General features: G+C 46.4%; 1 protein-coding gene across 1 annotated transcript in view; it reads left to right on the forward strand.

The window, feature by feature from the left end:
- CARS2 (cysteinyl-tRNA synthetase 2, mitochondrial) overlaps positions 1-12,961 on the forward strand; it is a 97,998-nt gene that overhangs the window by 8,381 nt on the left and 76,656 nt on the right. Inside the window, exon 3 of the mRNA XM_075563426.1 lies at positions 2,053-2,170. Coding sequence (XP_075419541.1) covers positions 2,053-2,170 — 118 coding nt within the window. The remainder of the gene's footprint in view (positions 1-2,052; positions 2,171-12,961) is intronic.

Here is a 12,961-nt window from a genome sequence, read left to right on the forward strand (position 1 = left end):
GGGGCTGCTGCTCCTGCAAAGATTCGCAAGGCCTTGGAAACCCGGCTGAGCAGTTTGGCCCAACGGCTATGGGAATAAGAGTGTTACAAGGTGGGGTGGGGGTGGGGGAGCTCCCAAATTCAAGGGGGGAAATCTCATTATTTGAGAGTGTTACAGGGGGGGGGGGCGCTCCCAAATTCAAGGGGAAATCTCATTATTTTTCAATTCTATTTTTCCACAAACTTTTTGAAAACCAACCCAAACTCAGTGCCATTGAGTCAGCTCTGACCCGTGTCGACCCTGTGTCGGGTTTCGAGGACGATAACTCACTGTGGGAACATACAGCCTCCTCTTTCTCTTGAGGACAATAGTAGTTTCATAGTCAACTGTTTCTTTCCATGTCGGATACCCAAGTGAGATCCCTGGCCAGTGCATCTCAGGAATAACCAACGCCCATCTGCCAGTGGGAGGCGAACAGGTTTCAGTGGGGCTTCCAGATGGTGGTAGAATAGACCCGGTGATCTACTTGGGAGAATCAGCCAGCGAAAACCATAGGGATCACAGCAGTCCAGCCTTCAACAGATCACGAGAAGACTGCAGCTCTGGACAGTGATTCATTCCATGGCGTTGCCATGAGGTAGGGGCCAGGGGACCTCCAAAAACTGAACTCAAAGCCATTGAGTCAGTGCTGACACACAGTGACCTCCTGTGGGTTACTCAGAGTTTGGGAGGAGAAAGCCCAGGCGTTCTCCTGAGGAGCTGGGTGGTTTCCAAGTGACAACCAGAGCCCCCTGAGTAACCACTCTCCTTCGCGGGGAGCCTCGTCCATGACTAATGGCAACAACCTCCCTGTCACCAACTTGCCTACAATGCCTGAATGTGGCTCCTATCATTGAAACAAGACCTCGGTCCGTTTCTTTCTTTAAAAAACCCAAACCATTTGATTGTGAATTGGACATAGGCTCACCAAGCGCCTCGGTTTTTCATTGAGCAATTCACACACATTCCGTTTTACGTCATTGAGGCTTATCCCTACAATGCCACGTCACGGATGCTGCTTCCTCTCCCTGAGTTTCTGGTTTTCCATGCTGTTTCCTAACCCTTTTGAGCTTTGTCCTGGTTTCCAATGGCTGATTACTCCAAGAAGTGTGTACCTCGCAAAAAAAAAAAAAAAGTGTGTACCTCGCTTGTGTTAATGTCCCTTTCATCCCTCTGTCATTGAATTGACTTAGAATGACCCTATGCAGGCTTTCTGAGGCTGTAAGTTTACAGGGCAGACAGCCTCAACTTTTCTGCCCTGGGCTGGGCTTGGGGTAGGTGGTAGTGGCCGGTGGGTCTGAACTGCCCACCTTGTGGTTTCCTGATAGCGCCACTCGGGAGCTTTATTCCCTTTGTGGACCTGTCTAGTGTTTGGCCGGAAACGGAGCCTGGATGAGTTCCTTTCTAGAGCTGAAGGACCACTAACGGCCATCATCACAAGATTCTGCCACTCTCCATCTGACCAGTAAGTCTGGTCGGTTTTATGATTTGGAGGCTGGCCTGCCATTTTTCTCCTACTCCATCCAATACCTTCTAGTGTGGCCCCTCACCTCCTGGTCGGCAGTGGTAGCAGGGTCCCATCTCATTCTAGTCTTAGGTTGTGGTGACTGATGCCTGGCATCTTTTATGTTTTTTCCTTTCCTTTCCCCCTGATGGGGAGAGACCAATAGCTGCCCCTAGCCCCTCATGAGTTTCCATTCACAACTCAACCAAAGGAGAAGGTAGGACATTGTCTTTGTAGACTGCGGTATACTGATTGATCTTGGTGTCCCTGAACTATGGTCCTCAGTCCCCAGGCCCAGTGTTTTGTTATTTGCTTGCGAGGACTTGTAGGGGCCAGAGAGTAGTGGACCACTCTGGGAAAAGGCTTTCCTTATTATTAATAACTTCAGTTGAAGTTATAGCTGACAGTTTTAGGTCTAGATCAACACCTTAAGATAAAATGTGTCTTTTTTTTTAAATGTGTCTTCTTAAGGCTCACTCTGACATCTTCCTGCATGAAAGGCATGTTAACCATTTTTTTGTTTCTTTCAGCTCATATGTTAGATTTGATATAATTCGAAGAATCCTCACCAAGATGTTTGGATGCAACGTAGTCATGGTGATGGGAATCACAGATGTGGATGACAAAATAATCCAAAGAGCCAATGAGGTAAATGTGGAAGAGTTGCCTTGCACGAGACCTAGATTGATCACTGTTCTGACTTTTATATGGCAGTCGTTCCAGTTTTGCATTTTACAAGTGGCTGCCTTATTTCACTATGCATACGTGACTCCGTGAGTCGGGGGTTATAAATGGAACAGTGACTGGCTACCAGCATAATCTTTGTTGTTCTACTCAAGGGAGTGGAGGTCTGCTTTACTTTCACCACTGGAAGATTTTAGTAAGTTGCTTCGTCTGTGGCGGTATGCTGCATCGAGTCTTTGATTCCAACCCCCCCTCCCCATCCTCTCAGCCTTCCAGGTGTCTTAGAGCTTAAATTCTGAACACTAGGTTTGCAGAAGGTTAGGGGTAACAGTGAAAGCCCCAATCCCACTTTTTACTCCCTAAATCCATGTTGGAGTCTCCAGGTGGATTGACTGGCCTTTGAATTCTTCCTGAGCATTAACTAGGAATGTAAACAATCTTGCCCTCATTGGAAAGTGGATTACCACCAATCCCCTAACCAGCCCTGGGAGTGGCAGCCTCCCTTCCAGGTTGGATGAGGTGTGTCCTGTACGGAGATTGGGGTACTAGGATTCCTTGAGTCATGCCCTGAGGGCTTTGGGTGGAGGGCCCTGGACCAATTTTGGAGCTCATCTGTGCATCCCATTGCTGTGTCTGTAACCCACCTGCAACAGCGCTGCCTTGATCCGGTGCCGTCTTTATCTGTGACAGCTTCCTTTGCCCTCTCATTTCTAATTGAAGTCTTTGGTCCTCTGTGAACGCTGGAATACCATGATGACTTCCTGCTAATGGTCTTCCTCGTCCAGAGCATTTGAGTTTGCTTGTCTTTCCTCTGTCCTCTTGTGCCCTCTCTGCAGACATAATTCATGCTTGTAAATGATAGTTGAGATTGGGCATCGCTTCTGTCTTTAAACTTGGTCCGTCTGTAGAGTGGGAAGCAGGCACTGGGTGCATCGACATTTCTCTTTCCTGCACAGCGTGAGTCCTGGTGGCAAGAGCGGGTTACTCGGTAGGCTACTGGATGCCATTCAAACCCACCAGCTACTTCTCAGGAGGAAGAGGAGCCCGTCTGCTCCGGTAAAGATTCACAGCTTGAGAAACCTCACTCACTGCCACTGAGTTGATTCTGATTCCTAGTGACCCTCTAGGACGGGGTGGGGCTGTGGGTTTCTGAGGCTGTTACTCTGGACAGTAGTACAAAGCCTCATCTCGTTCCCAGGGAGCAGCTCGTGGGTTTGAACTGCCAGGCTACACCACCAGCGCTTTTTTCCCCGAAACCTTCGGGAGCATTTCTGTTCTGCTCTGTCCCGTAGGGTCAGCGTGAGTCCGACTAGGTGGCAGTGGTGGGTTTTTTGTTTGATATGTTTTGCTTTTTCATCCTTTCAGCCACCAAGATGAATAAGGTTCTCTCTCTTTAGAGAGAATCAAAGATGAATAACTTACTCTCTCTTTAGAGAGAATCAAACATATAACGAAACCACCAGCAGCTTCCGAGGGAGCAAGACCGGCTTTCTAGTTCCGTAAACCGTCTCAGAAACCCACAGGGTCTCTGTGAGTCAGCTTTGACCCAATGGCAGTGAGTGAGTGAGTGAGTGAGTGAGTGAGTGAGTGAGTGAGTGAGTGAGTGAGTGGGTGGGTGGGTGGGTGGGTGAGTGGGTGGGTGGGTGGGTGGGTGAGTGAGTGAGTGAGTAGGTGGGTGGATGAGTGAGTGAGTGAGTGGGTCAGTGAGTGGGTGGGTGGGTGGGTGAGTGAATCAGTGAGTGAGTGAGTGGGTGGGTGAGTGGGTGGGTGGGTGAGTGAGTGGGTGGGTGAGAGAATGAGTGAGTGGGTGAGTGAGGGAGGGAGGGAGGGAGGGAGAAGCTTACTGGGCATTGAATGTATTCATATTTCTCCTATTGATACCGTTTGTCTCTGTTTGTTTTGATATCTTAAAAGGCAATGTTGTATCTATTCCCATTTGCATCTCAGAACAGTCTTAAATGCTAGGCAAAAGAGCAGCACTGCTGGCTCTCGGGAGAGAGACCATGCTTTGTACTGCTGTAGAACGGGCAGGCTACGCTGCCCTCTGGGGTCTCCTTGAGTCAGAATGGACTCGGCGGCAGTGAGTTTGCCTGGGTTTTGACAAGTGTTTAAGGTTTCTTTCTTTTCTGCTTTTCGAAGCACTTTCTAACTTGCAGGGAAATGGCAATACCGGAGCGAAGAACTCTCACAGCCCCTGTATCAGCAGCTCCCTCTTATTAGTTTGCACGTCTGTGAGAGCTGACTCTAGGGCCCCAAAAAACAAATCCTTTTACTAGACTTTCCCCTTCTTGCGTCTCTGCCGTCATTTTTCTGACCTGTCTTTGGTGTTACAGATTAGTCGAACCCCTGTATCTATGACCCGCTGTAGCAATTGTTTTGCTATGTAATGAGGCTCTGCCAGAAAAGGGTGGGTGCTTCATGTAATCAGCTTCCCCACACCAAAACTCAAAGACTCACAGGCACCCTGCAGCGCAGAGTCGAACTGCCCCTGTGGGTGCCAGGACTTTCAAGTTTTACAGGAGCAGGATGCTTCATCCTCTTCGCGCTGAGCAGCCAGTCGGTTCAAACCACTGACCTTGGGGTTGGCAGCTCATAAAGAGAAGAGTAGCCACAGAGAAGAGGGGCCCTGATGGCATGGTTGTTACACTTCAGGCTGCTCACTGCAAGGTCAGGAATTCAAAACTGAGGTTCGGCTCTGGAGCTGTTGCCCATGGAGGAGCTAGCAAGCTCTGAACCTGTGTGATTTGATCGGGTCTAGAGATAAGCTGAGTACACACACACACACACACACACACACACACACACGGCAAAGAGGAGTTAGGCCTCAAGTTCATTAAAGCATAGAGTCACAAAGCTGGCCCCTCTCCCTGGTGGAGAAGCATCCCTGAGCCAAGGAGATACTTCTAGTTTTAAATGGCACTTTCAAAGGGGAGGGGATGGCCGCTGTGCAGATGGTCAAATGCTTTCTTCTTTTTTTTTTTTAAACCATTTTATTTGGGGACTCATACAACTCTTATCACAATCCATACATCCATCCTTTGTATAAAGGATATTTGTACATTCATTACCCTCATCATTCTCAAAACATTTCCTCTCCACGTAAGCCCCTGGCATCAGCTCCTCATTTTCCCTCATCCCTTCCCACTTGCCCCTCCCTCATGAACCCTTGATAATTTATAAATTATTATTTTGTCATGTCTTACACAGTCTGAAGGCTCCCTTCACCCACTTTTCTGTTGTCCATCCCCCAGGGAGGAGGTTATATGGTTGCCTCTTTCTACCCCACCCTCCCTCGACCCTCCCGATATCACCACTCTCACCACTGGTCCTGAAGGGATCATCTGCGCTGGATTCCCTGTGTTTCCAGTTCCTATCTGTACCAGTGTACATGCTCTGGTCTAGCCAACTTTGTAAGGTAGAATTGGGATAATGATAGTGGGTGGGGAGGAAGCATTAGGAACTAGAGGAAAGTTGTATGTTTCATCGTTCCTACACTGCACCCTGACTGGCTCGTCTCCTCCCTGTGACCCTTCCGTAAAGGGATGTCCAGTTGCCTACAGATGGGCTTTGGGTCCCCACTCTTCATTCCCCCTCGTTCACAATGGTACGATTTTTTGTTCTTTTATGCCTGACACTTTATCCCTTCAACACCTCATGATCACACAGGCTGCTGTGCTTCTTCCATGTGGGCTTTGTTGCTTCTCAGTTACATGGCTGCTTGTTTACCTTCAAGCCTTTAAGACCCCAGATGCTTTATCTTTTGATAGCCGGGCACACATGTGCTTATGCACCCATTTGTCTTCAGCGAACGTATCAGGAAGGTGAGCATCATGGAATGCCAGTTTACTAGAATAAAGTATTCTTGCACTGAGGGAGTATTTGAGTGGAGATCCAATGTCCATCAGCTACCTTAATACTAAACCTATAAATATATGCTCATAGATATATTTTCCCATTCTCATATAAATATATTTACATATGTACATACCTTTATGTAAACCTCTATAACTGCCCTTTTCCTTCTAGCTCTTTCCTCTCTTTCCTTTTACTTTCCTCTTTTCCCATTATCATCCTCAGCCTTCATTTGGGTTTCAGTAATTCCTCTCAGTTACATTATGCCCTACCAGGCCTTGATCATGCCCTACCAGGCCTCCCACACCCTTCTCACCACTGATTTGGATCACTTGTTGTTCCTTGGCCCTGGGTTTGTTAGCATCACTACCTTTCCCCTCACCTCCTGCTCTCCCATGTCCCCTAAGAACTGTTGGTCACGTTGTTTTCTCCTCCAGATTGTTCATCCAGCCTATCTTATTTACACAGATCTGCGGAGATAATAACATGCACAAAAACAAGACAACAAAACAGTGCAACAAAAGAAAACAAAACAACACCAACAAAAAACCAATGACAAAAAAAAATCCAAAACCCCACAGCACAACTAAAAAGAAAAGCCTGTAGTTAGTTCAAGGACTGTTTATTGGCCTTTAGGAGTGTTTTCCATTCGTGTCTGATAGGGTGTCAAGCCGTGGCCCCAAAGTCTATTTTTGGTGTTCCCTGGGGACTTTGTTGCTCTGTTCCCCTTGCTGTTCTGTTGCATGCCCTTAGTGTTTTGCCTCCGTGTGGTGGGGTCAGATGGGGTACAATTCCCACACTGCGTCTCCAGCATTGTCCCCGATGGGGCTATGTGTCAGTGAGGGATGTTGTGTCTCATAGTGGGACAGGCCATGTGGTTTTCTGGTCAAGCAACTTTCTAATTAGCTGCTCAGATTGACCTTGTGTCTCCTATGTCATTCCTTTCCGTTTCATCTGGGCTGCTGCTCTGTGTCAGCGTGTCTCAGCATTATCTTCCTGTGCAGTCCTGTGCCAGAATTTTACAAGGTTTAGGTGTTCACCAAGCCAGTTCTCCCAGACTCCTCTGTTCATCACTTGTTTCACAGGGTCCTTTCTTCTTTCCCTTAGCAGAGGGGGAGAAGACCCTGTCCTGTCCCTGTCAGAAACCATCAGTGGCTCCGAGGGGGAAAGGCTGTGCTTTCTTCTCTTGGAAAGAGTTACGGCCAAGGAAACTCACAGGGCAGTTCTCCCGTGTCTTGTAGCGTCACTGTGAGGCAGGGTCAACTTGCTGGCGGTGAGTTTGATAGACACAGAGACACAACCTAGGGCAGGGCCGAAACCGTGAAGAGAGAAGCCACTGAATCTTCAAGCTCGGGAGGTCAAGGATCGCTGGCAGCGGCTGGAAGCAGAGAGAGACCAGGGAGGCCCTGGAGTTGATGTCCTGATTTAGACTTCCTCCCCCCAACGCTGGGAGAAGAAAATTCATTTCCCTTAACGTCACTCAGGGGTCTTTTTGTTAGAGTAGCACCAGGCAACTAACACATCCCCTAACTATTCTGACTCTGTACCTTCCAGAAAGGACAACACTCGCCTGCGTTGGTGTCACAGTACCTCCCATTTAGGAATCTACTTTGATGCAACACATCCATGTTGGTGACGTAACAAGTCTCATTCAGATTTTCCCAGCTTCCCCCACACTGTCTGTTTTCTGGCCTAGGACCTCTTTCCTGAATCTGTTTGCCTTTAGCTGTCAACCTCAGTATGTAGCAAGTACTTACTCCTCTCCTTTTTGGCTCTCTTTATGTCCTTGAGAGGCGTCCTGGTGGCATAGGGAGTTGGGCGGCTGACTGAAAGGTCAGCCTTTTGAAGCCTCTAGCCGCCCAATGGGAGAAATTTGATACTTACTACTTCCTTGAAGCATTACAGTCTTGGAAACCCACAGGGGCAGTTCTACCCTCTCTGTCCTATAAGGTCGCTATAAGTCAGAATTGACTCAGTGGCATTAGTTCATGCCCTTGGTAGTTTCAAACATTATAGGTCTTTCATTTTAGAAGAAGACCCTCAGCCTTTTCCAGAAGAGTATCACTACATTAAAGCCCTGGTGGCTTACTGGTTACACCTTAGGCTGGTAACCGCAAGGTCCGTGGTTCAAGACCATTAACTGCTCTGCAGAAGGAAAATGGGACTTTCAGCTCCTGCAGAGTTACAGCCTCAGAAATGAACAGGGGCAGTTCTCCCCTGTCCTATAGGGTCACTGTGAGTCAGCATCAACTCAATGGTAGTGAATTCGGTTTGGGATCAACACATTAAAATGGTTCCCCAGGCCCTACAGGGGCAGAGCTGTAAGCACACATCTTCTGATTCAAGCTTGAGTTTTTAGGGTACCCCACTGTTGGATCTGACTGACTAGTGTGTTGTTGCAGGGAGCAGAAAGTATCTTTTTTACTAGCAGGTTGAGGGCCCAAGCAGAGGCCAACCCCCACACCTGGACTATGGTGCCCAGCAGGGTCTTGAGAACATTCCTTTTTCACTCCTTCACAGACCTTTGTGGTGGGGCAGTGAGGCAGGGGTGCCTCCCTGGGCTCTCTTGGTTGGTGGGGGTGCACAAGGAACTCCAGATCTCACTGCATTCTGTGCAAAGTGAGTGTGTGGGCTTGTTTGACTTTGATTCTTTGGTGACATGCTCTTTTTAAAAACAAATCATTCTGGTGGAGTGTTATCGCTCTCGGCCACTCCTTGTTCTGTAATGGTTTTCTCCATTGTTTGTCACGGTTAGGAGGCTTTTTTTTGAAAACAGCTTCCATTGTGAATTAGGTGAAAGTTTGCAGGACAAGTCATAGGTGACATTCAGTAGTTGGTAGGCATTCTGATTCTACTCATCCACGACAGCCTCCTTATCCCACTTCCTCCCCGGGCTCCCATCCTCCCTGTGTTAGGCCGGGTTGACTAGAGAAACAAATCCAGAGACACTCACATGTGTGTCAGAGAGAGCTTTATATCAAAGAGCAATTGCATATTGAGAAAACATCTCAGCCCAATCCTAATCAAGTCCATAAGTCTAATATTAGCCCATAGGTCTGATACCAGTCTATAGCTTCCTCTTCAGACTCACGCAGCACATGCAATGATGCTGAATGCAGGAAGAGCACAGGCTGGTGGGTGAAAAGTCTTGTAGCTCCACTGGTGGTGGAAGCATCTCCAGGACTCTGGCTGCCATCAGCGTGGCTCCATAGCTTGTCAACAGGAATGTGAAGCAGAGAGAGAGAGTATGGCTTGCCCGCCTCCCGGGAGGAAGAGAGGAAGCTCTCAGAGCCTTCATGCGAGTCCACCCCCACAAGGAGACAGCAGGCTGTGACCTGGTTGACAGGCTAGACGCCACTCCTTCCCTCTTAATATCTTTGACACCAGAGTCGGTAACTACCACACTCCCTTGTCCCTAGCCCTTTGTCATTGGTCCTTCATGTATAAATGCCACCCGTTTGATCTTCCTCTAGAAGACCAAACTCATTGCCCCCGAGTTGGTTCCCGCTCATAGCGACCCCAGAGGACAGGGGAGAACTGCTCCTGTGGATTGCCAAGGCTGTAGCTCTTTACAGGAGTAGAAAGCTTGGGCTAAGAGGGGAAGGAGTGGAATTATTGTTGAAGGGGGATTGAATTTCTCTTGGCGGTGATGTAAAACAGTTGGAAATGAATGGGGATGATGGTAGTACAACATGGTGGATGTAGTCAATACTTTGGAATTAGACACTTAAAAACAGAATGGCAAATTGTAAAATAAATACAACAAATAACAGGGATGCTTGTTTTCACCTATGCTGTCCCTGTTTCTCAGCAGTCACTGATGTGCTTTCTGCCTCTTTGAAGGCTATAGAAATGAAGTGTCATGGGACGGATACAGGAATACCCAGATAACAGAACAGCCGGGGAAGTCCAGAAATAGACCATAAAGAATGGGAATTTGCCTTATAATAAAGATGGCATTTCACATCAGTGGGGGGGGGGTGTAGATGGCTTATTCAGTAAAAATGTTAACAGTTGGGTAGCCATATGGGGAAACAGTATAAACAAAAGTTGGACATATATGTCACAACCAAATTCCAGATGGATCTAATGCAAATACAAGCAGTTGCTGGCCAGTGAACGAGGTCTGTTTTCAATACTGGCTTCAAGAATTGGTCAGTAAATTGGAGTAAGGTGCATATCCTATTTCACTTTATTCTAGTGCAAAAAAAGGCTCAGAAGTCTTATCAGTGACTTAAAAACTACACGAGCAACAAGTGAAAATGATTATGAGGAATTTGTTGTGTGTCAGGGTTGGTCCAAAAGTCTCAAAGTTTGGGCAAATTTACATAACCTTAAAGGGCAATCAGGAGTTGTGATTTAGTTGGGAGCTGACAACCTTGAGACTGTCTATATAAAAGAAATGAAACCACAAGTTACTAGAAAAAAAACCATGTGGTACTTTTAATTGTCTAATCTTAGAGAAGGCATTCCCGTTTCTGAACCCAGAAGTCGTTTATGGGAAAAGATTGATAACTATGAACAATTGATCAATGCCAAGATGGAATTGTCTAATGTTATGAAACACCTCAAAGTTGAAAGCCTGAAAACATTTAAAAATTTTATTAGAGATAAAAGTTTCATTTCTTTCATAAAAATACTTCCACAGATTTGTAATATTTTACCCAGATGGGCCTAATTTAAATAGAGGCAATTGCTGGGCAATGTGACTTCAAAATCGCAACTTCAGGTCTGAAAGTTTTCTTCAGTTCTTTCAGCTGGAGGTCAACTGAGTGTGTGCTTCCATTTTGGCCTCGAACTCCATTCTTTGCACATTGGCGCGGCAAAATTCTATCATGTGGTTTTCAGCTTTGTTTCTGTAAGCAAGGCCATATTTACCAACAACTGATCTTCCCTCTTTGTTTCCAACTTTTACATTCCAATCACCAGTAATTATCAGTGGTTCTTAATTGCATGTTTGATTAGTTCGGGTTGAAGAACTTGGTGGAATTCTTCAATTTCTTCATCACTGACTTCAGTGGTTGGTGCATAAATTTAAATGATAGTTGTATTAATCGACCTTCCTCATAGGCATGTAGATAGTCTCCTCTCACAGATAGCATTCTACTTCAAGATAAATCTGGAAATGTTCTTTTTGATGATGAATGTAATATCATTTGTCTGCTATTTGTCAGCCCCCATATAGTAAACCATATGATTGTGCAACTTGAAATGGCCAATAGCAGTCAACTTCAGCTCACTACTGCCTAGGTCATTGATCTTTCGTGTCCCATTTCATATTGGATCACTTCCAATTGCCCTAGATTCATACTTCTCACAGTCCATGTTCCAGTTATTAATGCATGTTTTCCGCCACATCAGCGAATGTCGATTCTGGAAGCGTTCCTCCATCCACATCATTAAAATTGGCTCTGCTTTGACGAGGCAGCTAGTTCTGCCCTGCTTATGTTTGAAGGCCTTCAAACCTGAGAGCCTCATCTTCCAACATTTCATCAGACACTACTCCCTTGTTATTCAAAAGGTTTTCAGTAGCGAATCCCTCAAAAATATTCTATCTTCCTAGCCTGTCTTAGTCTGGAAGCTCCACTGATGCTTGTCCACTGTGGGTGTGGTCCTACTGGTAACTGATGCAGGAAGCATCAAAAGAAGATAGGTTTGTTGCAATATGACTGTACCAAAAAGAATTAGTTGACATCCAACCATGTCAACAGGTAATATATGATCAAGTACCCATGATACTGAAGGAAGAAGTCCAAGCTGCATTAAAAGCATTTAAAAAAAAAAAAAAAAAGCTCGCTTGCTCCTGCCCTTCTGTCTCTCGCCTCTACGTGGACCACCATGAGGAGCTGAGGGAAAGCTGATCCTAAGAAGATCCAGGAAGACAGGAATCATGTTTGGAATCAAGGTCCATTTGTCACCTGGAGAAAGGGCTATACATTTACGTTTTTGCAGAATAAAGCTGATGGACTCTCCTTACAAGAACACAATCACATATTGAGAATGATGAAGGAAAAGGAGATGAAGAAACAGCCCAGTCTTGGCCGTAATTCTGTTTCCAGGTTGCTGACACCCCAAAGAGAGGGGCTATTTGTTTGTGTTTACACAGGCAAAGGAGATAGGTGGATTTCTTTTCAGCCAGCCAGGCCCAGAAGAAATTAGGGAAGCTGATGCTGTGACGTGAGACTAGAAGGAACAGCCAGACATCCCAATGAGGAAGGCAAAATTTTTAATTTCACTCTAGGTTTTGAAACTCTGCATTTCTGTGTGGGTGCCAGCCCTAGTTGTTGGTCCATAAATTCTCAAGCGTGGAATATCTGGCTGGTCTTTAACAAAAACCAGCTATGGCTTCTACATGATAATGGCTGAAGCGTTTGCAGAATATGAAAACTCCTCAGAGGAGATATGGAAACCTGTAAAATTATGAGTTACTGGCATGTCGTTTCTGACAGACTCAAATGGCTCAAATGTCCGGGGCCACATGAAAAGGTGTTAAGAAATGTCATGGTAACTATTATTGATTGGGCCCCCCACGGAATATTTCTAACTAATTGCTCAGAAGAATCCAACATCACCTCTTGTGATCATGTCAGTAATTGTGAGTGGCAAAAGATCCCTAATGGCATTGCCACTGCCAGGTCAAAGTTATGGCCTGGCATGAAGGGGCCCTGCACCTCCTCCCCCGCCCCAGGTTACTGAGGACCTGAGCAGTGGGACCTGTGGAAGTTACCTCTTGCACTAAACCTTAACAGGCTATATGGAAGCTTTACTGGCATCAGTCAATCTGCCTAGATTTAGGCTTTTCACAGAAATGAGACTCGATACAGTCTCATGTGTAAAGCTGCCTTATGTGCTTGCTGTAGGAAGCATCATCATAAATGAAACTGCTCCCAGTGCCACTTGCCA

The sequence above is a fragment of the Tenrec ecaudatus genome, chromosome 11 (genome assembly GCF_050624435.1).
Source record: "Tenrec ecaudatus isolate mTenEca1 chromosome 11, mTenEca1.hap1, whole genome shotgun sequence".
NCBI classification, from domain to species: Eukaryota; Metazoa; Chordata; class Mammalia; order Afrosoricida; family Tenrecidae; genus Tenrec; species Tenrec ecaudatus.